The sequence below is a fragment of the Triplophysa rosa genome, linkage group LG24 (genome assembly GCF_024868665.1).
Source record: "Triplophysa rosa linkage group LG24, Trosa_1v2, whole genome shotgun sequence".
Taxonomy (NCBI): domain Eukaryota; kingdom Metazoa; phylum Chordata; class Actinopteri; order Cypriniformes; family Nemacheilidae; genus Triplophysa; species Triplophysa rosa.
Window position 1 is genome coordinate 4,220,531 of NC_079913.1, and position 18,572 is coordinate 4,239,102.

At 42.6% G+C, this 18,572-nt stretch overlaps 1 protein-coding gene across 2 annotated transcripts; it reads right to left on the bottom strand.

Moving 5' to 3' along the window:
* Positions 1-563: 563 nt before the first annotated feature.
* Positions 564-16,868, bottom strand: ptpro (protein tyrosine phosphatase receptor type O). Of its 2 annotated transcripts, XM_057324761.1 has the most exons (27): positions 16,499-16,868; positions 11,864-12,134; positions 11,598-11,753; positions 11,363-11,515; positions 10,835-11,278; positions 10,593-10,754; positions 10,323-10,519; positions 10,114-10,234; positions 9,843-10,036; positions 9,556-9,667; positions 9,318-9,481; positions 8,731-8,851; positions 8,328-8,461; positions 7,991-8,129; positions 7,669-7,789; positions 7,507-7,575; positions 6,821-6,904; positions 6,509-6,544; positions 6,280-6,361; positions 4,564-4,654; positions 4,387-4,463; positions 4,160-4,294; positions 3,937-4,059; positions 3,700-3,854; positions 2,920-3,055; positions 2,730-2,838; positions 564-1,975 (listed from the first exon to the last, which is right to left on the bottom strand). In XM_057324761.1, exons 1-26 carry the CDS (start codon positions 16,553-16,555, stop codon positions 2,734-2,736), a joined length of 3,639 nt encoding a protein of 1,212 aa, XP_057180744.1. In that variant the 5' UTR covers positions 16,556-16,868; the 3' UTR covers positions 564-1,975; positions 2,730-2,733. The 2 variants fall into 2 exon arrangements, with proteins under 2 accessions (XP_057180744.1, XP_057180745.1); XM_057324762.1 differs by lacking the exon at positions 6,821-6,904.
* Between the last annotated feature and the right edge of the window lie 1,704 nt (positions 16,869-18,572).

Sequence of the window (18,572 nt, forward strand, 5' to 3'; positions counted from 1 at the left end):
CTTATGTGTAATATATGTGTGTGCAGAAGAGGAATTTACATCAAAATTCAAAGTCTAACTTTAAAATCCGTGCTTTAATGTATAATTCTCACATTTGTAATTAATAATAATACTTTATGTAGTTTTATATTATTTATTTGAAAGAATTAAAAGAGCCATTTCATGTCTATCCTTGAATCACTTAACTCATCAAGGTTGATGTAGGATATAGAAAGTAATTAGTAATAAGTAATTAAATACTTTTTGAAGAGAGTAACTTGTACAGTAATCAATTACATTATCGAATGTGTAATTAGTAACTAGTAATTAATTACTTTTTCAGAGTAACTTACCCAACACTGGTCACGTGCCTGATTAGCAGACAGGAATAAACATGTAAGGTGACAAAAACATTTTTCCACGCGCTTTTTTAAAGAAACTAGTATGTGATGAAATGTCTACAGTACATTTAGACACTTCCACTGCAATAAAACAGTCGCTGTTACTCCGACAGGAAATAGATAAACGAATGACTTCGAATTTTACGAGGTTCACAGATGAAAACATGACACCGCCACAGCTCATACGAATAAGTACTCAAATGTTTATTTTATTTGTTTCAAACAAACAAACACACACATTGAAACTTTGATGGTGAGTTGATCACAATACACAAGAATGAAGCCAAAAGGCTTTGACCTGAACAAACACTAACGAAAACTCAAACACTGACTTTGCCTTGTCATAACTCCAAATCCTGATCCAGACAACAGTTGTGTCTAAATACAGATTCACACCTCACACGAACCGTTTCTCTATTTGACCAGCTTCTGCGCTCATGTAAAACGGCCAAAAATAAAAATGCTTTCATTATTTACTCATCCATGTCATTACAAACCTGTATGACAACATGAGTGTAAATAAAAGACAGGTATTTGCATTTTTGGCTGATCTATACCTTCAAGTCACGTCAAGTCATCCACATCATTTCACACAATACAGCATTTCAAGTAGAAACCAACAGTATTTACATTACAGTATTTCACTCACCGTCTAATTATTGTTGCATTATAAAACTCGTTCTAGCTGTTGCCCAAATGTACAGTAATGAAAGTCTTTATCCGTCTGTAACCTCCAGATGTTTGATAACAGGCAAGTCTGCTAAAATAAAAAACTTGAGGCTAAACCTAACGATGACACTAAAGTAACTTCTTTCACTTTGCAGCATGCAACGGTCAAACTCGGCACACCGTGGGATGATCTGTGGCGTTTCAGGTGCTTCGAGAGCTCACGTTCAACAGCAGCTGGAGTTTAAACTGGCAGGATTCTGATACGAGCTGCTCAACATCACAGTCTGGATGAAGAAACACAAGCGTGCGTTTGCTGTCAGTCGTCTCTGTTCTTCAGATGTTGACGCAGCAGGTCCGTGTTGTTGAGGTTACATGATACGCAGGTTTTGCATTGCAGAGACTCTAAAAACACAATCCACAGTCACAGAAGCGCAGCTACCGGCAGATCTCTCTAAACATGACACGCTTTACAGTAACAGATATGATCAGTGCAAGACAAACCGTCGATACTCCGCTGTACTCGCTTTAACACACACGTGCGAGTGACTTAAAGGTCTTTTGAACGTGGAATCAGATCAAACACTCTTCACATATACTGCGTGTGTGTGTGGCAGTGCTGGAATATGAAAGAACATCACGTCTGAAACCACAGGAGATGTGATGAATCATCTGTGTCCAGCAGAGAGTGGAGATGATCCTGAGATTAGCACAGAGAAACTAGAGAGTAAAGGTGAATGAAACTGCAGGTCATGCAGTCAGGTGACAGCTGCAGAATGATGCAAGACTTTTAAGGCATTTGACTGCAGCTGCAGATGAAGAGTGTGGGGGGGGCTGAGGGAAATCTTCTCCTGTGTGGCTGTCGGTTTGTTGGGTTTCGGTGTTGACGTCGCTCATCTCTGAACACTGATGGGAAACGACAGCAGGACCTGAAAGCAAGCACTCATCGTCAATCATGACGCTTCTGTAAATCTGAATTTCATGGTTTTAAAGACAGGGTGTCCGCGGTGGTCTTAAAAAGTATTCAAAGTTGATCAATCAATTTAGAGAAAATTAAGGCCCTTAAAAAGTATTAAATGCCACTTTCCAAGGGATTCAATTTTGTATCATCTTTTCATATTTGTCCAAAGAGGTCATATGCTAAAGTTTGCCTGATTTAATCATTGCGTAGGCGAATAGTGGGAGGACCATTTAAAGCCGGTTGTTAAACAACATGGTTGACTAATGGGGAAATGCAAGTTTTCGTGTAAATGGTTGGAGGATAAGGAGTAGGAACCATGGCTGAGGGCCATCTCTGGGAATAACCGTGATACTGCTCTGTGTGGCGGAAGGCGATTAGCGTAGCCTCGTTTCTCTTTCTAATAAACCTTGCATTGGGTTAGTCACTCAATTAATTCTCTGGAGCTTCGTTCCCACCCTTCTGAATTATGTTGCATTAATAAAGAGTTATCACAAACTGTTAAGTTGCGCTATCTTACAATCAGTATATAGTAAATGTAAGTTAAAGTGTCGCCAATGTAACCGGTTAAAGCTTGAAGTGGCGATGAGGTCTTAAAATGTATGGAGTCTTAAAAAAGTAGCTCCATGATTCCTGTACATACCCTGAAAGAACACATCTACTGCCGGGTATCTGTGAATACGCGTGTGCACAGCAGCCGTGTGTGTGTGTGGAGTGATTCTCACCTCATTAAGACTTGCTGACGTTCTCGTAGATGACATCACTGGTGTGGGACAGATGTTTCTTCTTCTTCCACATGAGCAGGACACACTGATGGATAAACACGTACTGCTCCTGCACACATACACACACAGGTCTGGTGTCACTGTGAGGTTCTGTTGATAAGATCACAGTGATTGAGGAAAAGTTGTGTACCTCAGTTTGGACCATTGAGAGCCTGTGTGAGCGCATCTCTGACACCAGGCCCAGAATATCAACATACTCGTGTTCTTGAATGTGCTGCATGAGACGGTCCAGAGCGATGAACGTGCCGGTTCGACCCACGCCAGCGCTGACACACAAACACACAAAACAAGGACACGTCACAAACTCATTCGTGAGCTATGATGCTACATTTTAACGCATGCGCTTACATCATCGTGAAGGTTTTTGAATGAGTTTTTGATTTAAATGCCTGAGAAAAGAATGAATGAATGAACATTCTGTCATCATTTACTCACCCTCTTGTCATGTCAAACCTGTATGACAAAATGTTTATATGCTCTCCTACTTGTAAGTCGCTTTGGATAAAAGCGTCTGCCAAATGAATACATGTAAATGTAACGTATGAAAGATTCATACAGGTTTGGAATGACAAGAGGGTGAGTAAATGATGACATTTTTGGGTGAACTATATGGGTCCTTTTGATACAAGCTCAAGTTATTTTCAGATCTTGCTTGTTATGATAATCCAGAAGCTTATGGGAAAATCCTGTTTTGTGTGTGGATTCAGTTTGACTGTAACTCCCACCATCACTGCATCATCTGAATACAACACTGAGCACAAACTGAAAATCAATATTAAATCACTCAAGTGATGCTCATTGTCATTACACACAAACACGGTCGGGAAACTCGTGATGAAATAAAACGCATTTAATGCTGGTAGAAGATGACATCATCAAAGAAGGTTAAACTAACTGTGTGCCATCTCACCTGCAGTGCACTATGATGGGTCCTTTAGTTCTGTTCACCTGCTGTCGGACAATCTGTACGAACTGTAATATGCTCTCGATGGCGTTGACCGTGGGCACACCGTGATCGGGCCATGACGTGTAGTTAAAGTGTAAAACATCTTGAGTTTCATCAGCCTGCAGAGAACAACACCACACATCTGTCTGAGATATTTCTGGAACTCATGCTGAAACTCCTCTGTGTGTGTGTGTTTCTCACATATCCCAGTCTGAAGTTCCTGATGGTCCACTCGGGCGAGTCCGTCTCTGACATCATCTCCACCGTCACCTCACCGTACGCCACGGGCTCCTCTGTGAACGGCCAGTAATGATCACACTTCACCTGAACACACACACGCGTGGTCGTGAACGTCAGCAGGTAAATACAGCGGTCACAGGATGCGTGCTGATGCTAAAGGGAAGCGGTTGCCGTGGGAACTGACCCTCCTGCGCTCATTACACTGCGTCAGCATGACGATGATGCGAGACTTCTGCTGTAAAACCATCTTCCAGAAATCATTCCTGGTGTCGGGAAGCGGCCCCTGCGTGGCGATGTACTCGTATGGAGAGTTATAACCCTGACAACACAAAACCAGCACATCATCATCTACACTAAACCACTGCCAGCACACAAACAAACAACTGCTCGTGTTCTTTTACGTTCACTCACAGGAATGTAGTTTGCATTGATGTAGTCTGAACCTTCATCATTGTGCAGTGAGATGAGTTTAACTCGACTGAAATCATCTGTGTGCAAACAAACATACAACACATCACAACACATCATGATTCATCCAATCAGAACAGCGTCACCATGACTACAGTGGGCACGGCTGATGTCACTCACAGGGCAGAATGTTGGTGTAGCGGTTCTTGGGTCTGTTGACGGGCAGATCAGCGGCTTCATGAGTCAAATCCAGACCGACACTCTTCAATTCCTGACACATACAAAAACACACAACTTAACTCCTAATGCACAAGACACACAATTAAACACACAACCCAACTCCTGACACACTCAATTAAACAGACAACTTAACTCCTGACACACACAATTAAACACACAACTTAACTCCTGACACACTCAATTAAACAGACAACTTAACTCCTAACGCACAAGACACACAATTAAACACACAACCCAACTCCTGACACACTCAATTAAACAGACAACTTAACTCCTGACACACACAATTAAACACACAACTTAACTCCTGACACACTCAATTAAACAGACAACTTAACTCCTAACGCACAAGACACACAATTAAACACACAACCCAACTCCTGACACACTCAATTAAACAGACAACTTAACTCCTGACACACACAATTAAACACACAACTTAACTCCTGACACACTCAATTAAACAGACAACTTAACTCCTAACGCACAAGACACACAATTAAACACACAACCCAACTCCTGACACACTCAATTAAACAGACAACTTAACTCCTGACACACACAATTAAACACACAACTTAACTCCTGACACACTCAATTAAACAGACAACTTAACTCCTAACGCACAAGACACACAATTAAACACACAACCCAACTCCTGACACACTCAATTAAACAGACAACTTAACTCCTGACACACACAATTAAACACACAACTTAACTCCTGACACACTCAATTAAACAGACAACTTAACTCCTAACGCACAAGACACACAATTAAACACACAACCCAACTCCTGACACACTCAATTAAACAGACAACTTAACTCCTGACACACACAATTAAACACACAACTTAACTCCTGACACACACAATTAAACACACAACTTAACTCCTGACACACACAATTAAACACACAACTTAACTCCTGACACACACAATTAAACACACAACTTAACTCCTGACACACACAATTAAACACACAACTTAACTCCTGACACACACAATTAAACACACAACTTAACTCCTGACACACACAATTAAACACACAACTTAACTCCTGACACACACAATTAAACACACAACTTAACTCCTGACACACACAATTAAACACACAACTTAACTCCTGACACACACAATTAAACACACAACTTAACTCCTGACACACACAATTAAACACACAACTTAACTCCTGACACACACAATTAAACACACAACTTAACTCCTGACACACACAATTAAACACACAACTTAACTCCTGACACACACAATTAAACACACAACTTAACTCCTGACACACACAATTAAACACACAACTTAACTCCTGACACACACAATTAAACACACAACTTAACTCCTGACACACACAATTAAACACACAACTTAACTCCTGACACACACAATTAAACACACAACTTAACTCCTGACACACACAACTTAACTCCTGACACACAATTAAACACACAACTTAACTCCTGACACACACAAAGACACACAACTTAACTCCTCCTGACACACACAATTAAAAACACAACATAACTCCTGACACACACAATTAAACACACAACTTAACTCCTGACACACACCCACACACACACAACTACACATGCTTTCTGACACACTGTGTTGAATGTAGATGTGAAAGAGTGTTTTACCTCAAACTGCAGAGAGAACTTGTACGCTGAATCTTTACTCATGTCTTTGATGTAAACGTCAAAATCATTCAGCTGAACCGGACTGTACACACACACACACACACACACACACAAACATTTCACAAAAATAAAATGGATACTTATACAGACACTAGTGACAAATAATGAAAATACTGAAAGAGTCATGTGAAATAACACACGGACATAATCCTGAATGTGATGTTTTTACCTGGTTAATTTTCTCTTCTTAAGGGCTGTTTTACTCCTACAGGTGACAGAAAGAAAGATCGAGAGAATTAAGCGTTTACTTCTTTCAAAACCTTCTCATGACAGCACATGAAACTGAATCTAGAGCGGCTGTTTGTGAACACATGCTGAAACACCCGTCATGCGTGTTAAACACATAAAACTGGAGATGAACACAACTCCATCAATCCGTTAACACACAATGCAAAAGAGCCAAGCGTGAGAATCTGTACTCGTGTGTGTGTGTGTCTCCAGAGGTCAACATGGGGTCAGAACCGCCGGCACGCCTACTTACCACGGATTAATATAAAAGGCCAAAAGATAGTCAGTCCAGAGGCAGGATGGGAGAAGCGTGAGGAACGCAAACAGACTCCTGCGCCTGAAGCCCATTGGACAGAAACAAAAGCAAAAGATGAAGAGAGCAGAAGTGGACACACGTGATGCTGCATTAGTCACAATAACACACAGATGATCCAGAAATATTACAGGTTAATTCAAGCCTCATGCAGTCAGTGTGTGATGTGTATGACATCAGCATCATCACACACCACTGAAACACTGAACATTCAGTGACCACACAACAACAACAACACATGTCTGAACACCTGCGGCTGTCTGCTCTCAACGCCACCACCAACACACATCCTCAACGGAACGCAATTCATTTACTGTTGTTATGAATGTAAAAAAAAGTGATTCTTTGAATTTGTTGGAGGGTTTCTAATGGATATGATTTGGATATAACGTAAGTCGAGTAGCAGTGATGCTGATGATTCTTGTGTAGATATACACAAATCTACCCTCATTGACCGTCTTTCAGCTCTTATATTAATCTGATGATGTCAATCCTTTCTCAGTCTGTCAACAAAACTATCAACAATGACAATCAACAGCAGAGGTCAAAGGTCACAACCTGACCGGAACACACCTTTCCTCAGTGCTAGTTTAACAGACTCCTGTATTAGCAGTGAATTGTCGTACCAGTTATATGGAAGTTTTCCGTCTCGTTCAAAAGACGCAAAGTTGACGAAGGTTTCAGCAGCACACTCTCTGAAATCACACACACACAGAAACATGAAAACACGTCTTACAGAAGTGAACACATTTCATTCGGATGTCTCGTGACGTGTGGGGATTTCTTACCGGTTTAACTCCATGTGTTTCTTTCGTAACACCAGCAGCAGAAGAACCAGCAGACTGATCAACAGAACGCTGAGAACCGCCAGAGCTGAGATCGCTGCCACACTCGGGTTCATCTCACGCACTGAACACACACACACACACACACACACACACACACACACACACACACACACACACACACACACACACACACACACACTGTTAACATCACTGCAGACTGAAACCGCTGTGTGTTTTTAACATACTCTACACAAACACAGTGTGAAAGCGACAGATGTGCAGCAGTGCATGCTGGGATTGAGCTGCTGAGACGGTCAGTCACCTGATGTGGTGATGCTGATGTGAGCAGGTTCACTGGAGCTGCTGTAACTTGTACTGATCACAGAACAGTTATATGAGGTGGACGCTTGAAGACCAGACACCGTCAGAACATGTGCAGCGGCGACCAGCGGCTCTACCACCTGCAGAAGAGAGAGAGTGAGAGAGAGACTGAACCTGCTGAGCTGTTGTCATGGCAACAGTGTGAAGTGTCGCTGTGAAGGTCAATCACTGAGACGAGACACCACGACATCAGCCCATTATGTCTAACAAACACAATATCACATACTGTTCAACTTTGTGTAGCAGATGTTGTGTGTTACAGGAAGTGCAGATCTTACTCTGTGTTGTGTGTTGTGTCCCAGCTGTCTACAGATGACCTGATAGAAATCCACCACACCGTCTTCAGTCCACAGCAGCGTGACACTGGTGTCTGTAGTGTTCACTGCATACAGAGACTTCGGAGGAGCCGGATCTGTTCACACACAACGCAAACATCACTGCAAGTTCCTCAACAACAACAACAACAACAGTTTAAAAATAACAAAGAAGGAAGCAGAAACTGATGATTCTGGCACTTCAAACACTCAGAAGTGAACAGAGAGGGTTATTTCTAGAAACAGTTTTTAGTGCTGTGTGTTGTGTTTCAGCAGCTCTAGATGTTATCAAACACAAGCCGAGGGTTTTCTCTCATGTCATGAGCATCAGTGCCGTCATCTGTCTGATGTGTGTGTGTGTACAGACCCAGCTTCATGATGTGAGGCACTGATGTGTTGCGGCTTCTCTCCGTGCAGGCGGTCACTGTCAGGTTATAGATGTCACCCGGTGGAAGAGCCAGAGACGCCTTCATCATGTTACGAGTGACCTGAACACAACAACAGTCTCACAAACAGTCTGAACATACAACAGAAGAAAAACTTAAGATGCTTTAACAGGGCTCTCTAGAGTACTTGATTCTGATTGGTCAATTAAAATATTTCAGAATAATGACTGTTGCCATGACAACAGATTACAACTGAAATAAAAATCACATGAAATAAGACACATCTGATTTCATGTCGTTTACATCTTCAGATAATCTGTGTGTGTGTGTGGAAACATTTAATGGCGCTGTAATGAATGGTTGTCTGTGTGTATGTGTGCTGGTTAATTGGATTCATTAGAGACACATGCTGGTCTCCATCAGTTTAATGAATCGCGAGAAACCCACCGAGGATCTCCCAGAGATCAGCTCATCTCACATCAGTGACTTTGAGCTTCACGTGACGGCAGTAATGCATGTTTATCACATTTAATGTGTGTGTGTGTGTGTGTGATTGACAGGTGCTCACATCTACAGCGTATCTCCTCCTGGAGCCTTTCCTGCCCTCGGCCACCACCTGCCAGTGCAGCATCCGAGAGTGAGACAGGTCCGTGAAGAGATCTCCATACGTCCAGCGCACGTACAGCGTCCCGTGAGAGTAATCCACAGACGAGATGTGAGGGGCCTCGGGAGCTGTGACACACAGACAGGTGTATTTATTGTTGTAGCGTGAGACTCGAGGTGGTGATGTATTTTGAGCAGCTCACCTGTGACGAAGCTCACGGTTGAACCGTCGCAGCAGCTCAGGGGCGGCTCACCCCAGGTCACCATGGTAACACGGAAGTTGTAGTACCACGCCGGCAACAGATCCGTCACTCTCTGTGGAGGAACGAAGAAAGGATGAACACACAGAACCAGCACAGAGACCCTCTGATATCATCACTCCTCTCAGCCAATCAGAATGAGGTAGACACCCTGAGCTTCGGCCAATCAGAGAGTGACCGTGAGAAATACAATCACATCTGATGATCGGATTCACACAGGCGATGTTTACCACCGAGGCGATGACAGACGCGGTGGCGGCGATCTCGTAGTATGTGGTCCACTGTGACGTCTGCGCGGCTGAATTGAAGAAGAAGGTCTGCAGGATGTATTTACGGAAGGCCACGTTATACGGCCTCTGCCAGCTCAAAATCACAGCCGTGGGACTGAGAGGATACACCACCAGATCACGAACCCCCGTCGGCTCTGATGAAACACAGACGCTGTCAATCACTACATCAAACGCTCTCTCATTGGCTTACGTGACCGGAGGCGTGACACACCTATATCGATGATGACGGGCTCGGAGGCGGGGCTAACCAGCGGTCCGTTGGTGTGATAAACCATCACTCTGTACTGAGCGCCGGGGGTCAGATTAGTGATGACATCACTGGTGATGTTCTCCTGTGACGGAGAGAGAAACACACGTCACGTGACCACACACACACACACACACACACACACGGGAGCGTTGACAAGATGTCATCATTACCTCAGAGCAGTACGTGCTCTCCATGCGCTGACTGATGCTGGGCTGCATACACGTGAGAGACAGAACCGAGATCAGACTGCCGTTATATCTGTGACGTGACGGAGCCCACGAGACGGCAGCTGTGCTGGAGTCCAACATCTTCACGCTGACGGCACGCGGACGCTCCTGAGGCTGCTCCATCCAATCACCAGACGCACCTGACGGAGAGAGAGAGAGAGTACGTCACACACACGTCACGACGTATGCCAAAGACTACAGAGCGGTTCATACCGAGGTAGAAAGTGAATCCGCTGTCTGCTGAACTCTCTCTGACATCACAGTCTCCAGACGAGCTGAGCGTCGTCACGTGAACGGCGTACACTCCTGCTTCTGACAGTTCACTGAAGAACTCGTGAGTGTCCTCGTCCAACGTCGCCGTCTCACTGGAGTTCCCTGATCAAAGAACAACCGAGAAAATAAAGACGGAGAAAAACAAACGCGAGGTGTGATGAGAAGAAGATCAGAAGACGAACCGTCAAGGTAGATGTAGACGTTAAACCCATCGTATGACGTTGGAGGAGCGGGCGGTGACCAGCGCAGCTCCAGGAGAATGGGCAACACGTGGCTGGGCGTCACGGTCGCTTCAAAGTTCACATTCATAGCCGATCCGGGTTCATTGGAATCCTCGTATTCTGGAATCAGAGCGTTGATGAAGTCGTCGTCCTCCTCAGCGGGGGCGGGACTTCCCGTGGGTTGAGTCCGGAGCGCTTCGGTGTGGTTCTCGTGTACGAGATCAACATCAGTCACAGAGCTGCTGTTCTGAGGCGCTTGAGTAACGCTCTCACTGTTTGTGTCACGGTCTTCGGCAACGTCACGAGCCCGGCGAGGAAGAGATGCATTGTGGGATGCTTTCAGAACAGCTCCTCTGCCGCTGAGATGAATGACTCTGAAGGACACGTTGAGCGGAGGATTGGGCACTGGAAATCAAGCAGAATGAAATTAACACCAGCAGAAATCAATCAAACGTGAGATGATGATGATGATGATGATGTGTGTCGTACCCATCCTGTGAAGAAGAGGTCGATGAGTAACATCACTGCGTTTCATCAGCGTGGTTCTGTTGACCGTCACCTCAGAGATCAGCTGGAAGGTGATGTTACTGTAACACGTGCCCGACAGCCAATGCCTGAACACCGTTTTACCTTTAGAGAAATCTAAACACACACACACACGAACGCAGGTTCAGATCAGAGGAATGACGGCGGGTCAGTGATGACATCACAGCGTCAGGTATACCTTTATAAAGCATGTAATGTTGGTGATGAGCCTCTGTGTAACTGATGTTCACTCGTGTGTAGATGTTCCTCTCAGGAGAAGTGATGTGAAACACCACAGCCGTCTCTGGAGCCGCAGCGTAATCAGACACATGCACAGCGTCTAGAGGAAGAGGCTCTGAACACACACACACACACACACACACACGCACACACACACACACACACAGTGTCAGACGCTTCTAGAGATGATGTGGACAACACACACACACATGGATGTTGTCGTACCGGTGAGAAGGCTGATGGTTTTAGCCGGTTTGGAGCTGTTGTCCAGCATCAGACAGATGGTATAACACAGGCCGTGATACGAAGCGTTAAACATCAGCGGTTGTGGAAGAGTCTGATCCTCACTCGCTCTCGAGAACAACAGCGTGTGTGTGCGCGCCTCTCCAGACACTCGCACCGCATACACAGACGCATTCTGTGTGACATCATCAGCGTCCAACCACATCAGCAAGCGGTTCTCATCCTGTAACGACACCTGGAACGGAACCGCGCTCTGAGAGAGAAACAGAGAGAACATGATAAGTCTCGTGCGTATTATTGAGAATCTACAGATGGGAGATGATGATGATGATGATGATGTCAGCATTAATGAAGTGAGTCTGTGAGGTCATTAGAAGTCATGGGTTCACATCATCTACAGTCTGTGTGTAGAATGATAAACAATATTATATTACTGATGTGTGTATGTCTGAAGATTTAATATGAGATGAGAAGATCCTAAGCGTGTGTGTGTGTGTGTGGTCTTGTTTCTATATCCTGGTGGGGACCTAAACCTGAATGCACACCAACTCATGGGGACTCGTGTCACCGCGGGGACCAAAATTGAGGTCCTCATGGGCAAAAAAGCTTATGAATCGTACAGAACAATATTTTTTGAAAATCTAATAATGCAAAAGGTTTTCTATGATCTTTAGGTTTAGGGGATAGAATATACAGTTTGTACAGTATACAACTCATTACGCCTATGGACTGTCCCCACGGAGATAATAAACCAGACGTGTGTGTGTGTGGAGGTCAGTGGACTGTTCAGTTCACACTGAGTGTTATTACACCCACCAGATGAACACACACAAACACATTGCTAGTTTTATTATAAATATGATTAAACTGGTTAGGAATTGCAGTATACATTGTCATTCTCTTATTTCACATTACTGAGGTATTAAAGGGTAATATTGTGTCATTTTCATTTACAAAACAAAATTCTGAATGATGATTTATTATCTATATGTTCATAAATGACAGAGTATGGTAATGTTATGACTGTGGTGTTAGTTTGTGTGTTGGTGTTGTTGTGAGTGTTTGTGCAGGTCAAATGTGATAGTGTTTCATTAACTCAGACAGTGGGGGGGTCTGGACTCATACAGACAGACACAAAATAAAACATGCTGACCTCACACAACACTTCACACTTTACAACATTATATCACACAACTGAACAACACAAACACTCATCTCATCACCGTCTCGTTCAGATTCTCTCTCTGTTAGAATATTGAAATGTTCTTCAGCAGACGCTCTCTCTCTCTCTCTCTCTCTGTGTGTGTGTGTTTGGACTTGAGAGAAGCCACACACACACATAGAGACACAAAGGACTATGGGATTACATTCAACTGAAGAGTTATTAAAGTGAAGATGTGAAAACTGTAAGATGGAATGTGTGTGTGTTCCTGTGATGAGTGAGTGTTTTAATAAAGAGTGAAGGGAGTTTCTCCTCTGGCATTTCCTTAAAACTAAACACCATCCGCCATCCCCCCGTCACCCAGGAAATACAACAAAGAGCCCCCGCTGACACGCTCACAAACCCCTCCCACCAGACTGCAGGAGGCCAATCAAATCATCCGCCCACTTCAGAGGAGTGTGTGATTGGTGTGGGTCTGACTCAGCAGGTTTGTTTTGTGTGTCCTGAAATCTTTTGAGAAAGTGTGTGAACATCAGCTGAGACAGTCAACAACGCATCAAACTCAAACACATCAACAACAATATAAAATAAATCATTCTAATGTGATGATGACACCATGATAAGGTTAAATCTGTCTCATCATCACTAGACGTGAGAAATAATGAGATTTGACATATTTGAGCTTTTCAGAATCAAATAGACATCAATAAATCAGCTCAAGATTAAGACTTCAGAAGACATTTATCATTTTCTGCTGACAGACAGTGTGTGTGTGTGTGTGTGTGTGTGTGTGTGTGTGTGTGTGTGTGTGTGTGTGTTCATCAGATTCAGTCTCTGCCAACCCTTCTTCAGCATTCACTCAATGAAGCTCTGTGCCATCATCACCAGCGTCCATAAACACACACACACCCCGTTCACATTCACAGACATGACAAACACTGGTGTCTCACGGTGTGACATTAACATGTGTCACCATCTCCTACACAAGCATCATAACACAATCCTTCACATGTCTTTGACTTTAAATATCACATCACGTCTAGAGAAATACTGCTGTTTAATAAAGACTGTTTTATTCCACAATAACCTCAGATTGTTCCTGCACTGAACACAAACACATTCATGAAGATTCTGATGGGAAGAGAATGACATCACTGATGGATCACTCATAATAACACATTAATCCACACCAGAGACCTCACGTATGTAAAACTCTGTGGACATTTCATTCATAAAGTGTGCATATACTCATATATTTACTCTCAGACAGTTTTAAAGGGGTCATATGGCGCGAATACGTGTTTTTCTGTGTTATAAGTTGCCCATGCATGTATTAGAGACGTAAAATTGCAAAAACTAAAGTGTGGGAACAAAAGATGGATTCTATCTAAAAGCGAATGCTCACCCAGACCTGCCTGAAACGCCTCGTGTAACCACACCCCCACAAATCTACGTCAGCTCGTGGTATGATTTGACTAAGACCGCCCAAATGTATACGCAAGTAAGGTGGGCGCACCTGTCAGTACAATTGCTTTGGAACCTGACGTTCCAAATATGGTAAGAGACGTTACATTTCCATCACACACTTGCAGTATTCGACCAATCACTATACACTGGTGAACTGGCCAATCATAGCACACCTCGCTTTTCAGAGCGATGAGCTTTGTAAAAAATCTGTGCGTTTCAGAGAGGCGGGGCAAAGAGGAGATACAAACATGCACGGTATGTGGAAAATACAGTGTTTTTGAACCGTAAATCGTGTAGACACATTGCATTACATCTAAAACAAACGATAATATTCGTTTCAGCCGCGTCATATGACCCCTTTAATATAAATACAGACGTGTGTGTGGAAAACACTTTTCAATGTCATTCAACAGTTAAAACCCATGAGATGGATCTGAATCCATCACTGATGTCATTACTGTTGTCTCTGTACTCAATCATTCATTCACATGAAATATATCTATACTAAACTCATTCTGTGTGTGTGTGTGTGTGTGTGTGTGTGTGTGTGTGTGTCTTCTAACACATGACAGCCGTCTGCACACATCAAACAAGATTTCATCATGAAGAACACAGACACACAGCTTCACTTACAATCAAATACAGTCAGACACCTAACCTGACATTCACATCACACATTTATACATCAGTGCTGTGACAACAAGACAAAACTATTATCAACTCGAACAATAACATGCAATAAATGTGAAAGAATACACAGTCACCATAGCAAAACAAATAAACAGACTGATAAGAGTTTAAAAGAGAGATGAAAATGCTTCATGTGTATTTTGTCAATAACATCAGACCGGGACATTCATAAATATTGTGGCAAACATGCATTGTTAGAAACTGTGACTCTCTCTCTCTCTCTCACACACACCTCATCATCATTCTGACAAAAAACTCTGCTTTACAGTTTAAAGTTCACAAGAAACAATCTCAGACTGCTGGCATGACTGAAGACATCTGACAAACACATCTGTTGTGTGATGATGATGGTGGATAAACAAGTGTTTGGTTTACTTCAACCAATCAGTGATCATCAAACACCTGCAGTCACTAACACAACACAACAAAACAGATCTGATGAGAGTCTGAAGTTCATCAGTGTTTGATTATTGATGTCTGTGGCCTGTCGCTATGGTTACCGAGCTCCAGTATGATGGCACAGAGAGACGGACACTGATGTCATTGCTAGGCAGATCACACATGTTAAAAACGTCCAGCGTTCACAGGTGATCAGATCAGAGCGAGCGGTGGATCAGATTCAATCAGAGGATCTTTAACTCAAAAACACAAACAGACGTGTGTGAAGATGTGCTGCTCTTATGACATGAACATGACTGAATCAAGCTCAACAACATCTTCACTTGTTATTGCTCATATTTAATGTGTCATGACTGCAGTAAATCTGTAACACAACATCACAAACTGTTATTATCTATCTGTATGAAACCGTGCAACAACATTACTCTCTGTGAACTTCACCTTTATATGGAACATTACTCTTATTCTTTTTTGTATTTCATTCAGAATTCGATTACTCTTATAACACAAGCAAATCTTATGTCTTGTGTTACAGTAAAACTGAATAATGCTCTCCATCTTTCTATCTGTGCACACGCACGCACGCGCGCACGCACACACACACATTCCAAAACGTTCTGCATTTTACAATTTAAAGCATTTCTTAATTATCATTTATTATATTTTGTGTTATCTCTCTCTCTCACACACACACACTGTTTTACACACGCACAATCTCAGCACACACATGACCCAGTTTCTCATGCAGTGTTTGTGTATCAGATGTGATGCTTTCACTCAAATCACTTCTTTCATTCTATCACACACGAACGCGAATCATCAGCGTGAACGCACCACGCGTCGCGTTTAACCGCAGCCCATCCATGACGACTGAATGAACGATGAGAATAAAAACGCACCTGAATGATGATGATGAAGAGCAGCAGTGGCGCGATCCACACCGCAGCACAACTCATGATCGAACAATAGCGCGCGAGCACACCGCGATCACACCGAGCCGAACATGCACGAGCCAACGGTCTGAAGTCACAGCTCGCGCGTTCCGTCCATCCGCAGCGGGATCGGGTCCGTGTGCTTAGTACCGGTGTTACCGGCGCGTCGGTTCGGCTCTGCAGGACGGGTGAATGAATGATGGAGACACAGCAGCGGGTTTCTGTCTCCCGGGCCGCGTCTCGTACCCCGCAGCGCGCACTAACTAGTGAACACGGTCTGCAGCACTCGTTAGTGCGTTGTGCTGAATGGGATCAGTCACGTGATGTGCAGAAACGCAGCGCGCGCTCGTGAGCGTAGAGATGTCAGTAGGGTTTGAGACACACTCCGTCTGTCGCCCCGCCCTGAATCTCTGAACACAAGAGCTCTGTATCTGCTCTGTATCACATGAGCAAACCTGCTTCACATCATCACCACCACCACACACTCATTTTTATTATACACACGAACAAGTCAGACTCAAAGTTTTACACATTCATTATTATTGCGAACATTTAATATGTATGTATAAATATTGATTTAAATCTTAATTGTTGTTTTACTCTATAGTCTAACATCCTGTGAGCTTGATTTTATGATTTACGTTCTGTGATTTATCCCTTATTCTCATAAAGGATCAATCTGTCTGTCTACTAGAGAATCTATATGTGTGACATGACGGTAGAACAGAAACACATCACATGACGAGCATGTCTGCTTTAACACATTACATACATGTGAAAATCTACTGTAAGAGATCAACTACATTAAATATTTAACAACAACAAACCCAAAAACAATCACATAAACACACAACTCACTTCATAAACAGTGTTTCACACATGAGATCAGACAGACAGGTGAGAAAACAGCAGGTTCAAAAGACAGAGACACTGGCTGCTGCCTCTTACCAGCAATAGAGGAGCAGCTGGCCAATCACACTCAAGCTTCCCCTCTTTCTTTTTTCCTCTCAGATAAAAGCTGCTCTGTGATTGGCTGATGAGCTCTCCAGGGTGATGGAATGTGCACAAAGGCTTTCCTGATGGCCTTCGGTGTACAACAGTTCACACACAAACACACAATCACATTAATTATGACAACAGGTGCTGATAATTAAACAACTGTAAACTACATCTTAAGATTTAATGTCATAAAAATCTTTTAAACTGTATTTTTTGATACTGTGTGTAGCGTCTGCAATAAATCTAGTTCAGTTTCATTGATGTGTGCTGCCCTCTGGTGCTTGGATATAAAATTACATAAACTAGCAAAAACGTTTAACGCCACTAAATACTGTACTTTACTAAACACTTAAAGACGACTTATATCTCATTTTTATTTTAAATGTTATAAAACTAACAACTAATACGCCTTTATTTGAATAAATACATTCAACTTTTGTGTGGAAAGATTGCATATGAGATTTGAAAACAAAAACAAATAATTACATGTAGGCCGTTTCTTTATTTTAAGGCATTTTATAATGTGATATCATCAAACAGATTTCTTTAAATTCAACAAATATGTTGAGACAGACTAAGGAATACCACTACACAAAATTATTAAAATCCGAAAATACTTACGCTGTTGCTTTCCCATCGCGAGTGACGTCACGAAGAAACCGGATCTTGATAAAGGTTTTATAAAACAGAAACCCATAATAAAAGCAAACAGCTAAAATGATAGGAAAATTGTAATAGTAATTATACATATGGAACATTTTTTAAATAAGTTGACTGTTTTTATTGTGGAATTTGAGAACATTAAGAAATGATAAAACAGTTTAAAATTAGAGCTTTAAATACTGTATAGCAAAACTAACGTTTTTTTTTTCGTTTTCATATTTCCCTTTTTTAAGAGTAAGTTTAAATCACACACACACGTATGTATATACGCTCAAAGTACATAACTGCACACATATATATTTACATAGATATAACAGTGCAAGTTTAAAAGAGTGTGTGTTGTGTGTTATTATTCAGCAGGTGTCGCTGTTGCGTCAAT

Bases quoted from the DNA above. Each gene is read 5' to 3' on its own strand.
- ptpro (XM_057324761.1), bottom strand. From the start codon at position 16,555: ATGAGTTGTGCTGCGGTGTGGATCGCGCCACTGCTGCTCTTCATCATC. The intron at 12,135-16,498 runs GTGCGTTTTTAT...TTTCTCTCTCAG, and splicing joins TCTTCATCATCATCATTCAG to AGCGCGGTTCCGTTCCAGGT. The intron at 4,464-4,563 runs GTGAGTGACATC...GTTTGCACACAG, and splicing joins CTACACCAACATTCTGCCCT to ATGATTTCAGTCGAGTTAAA.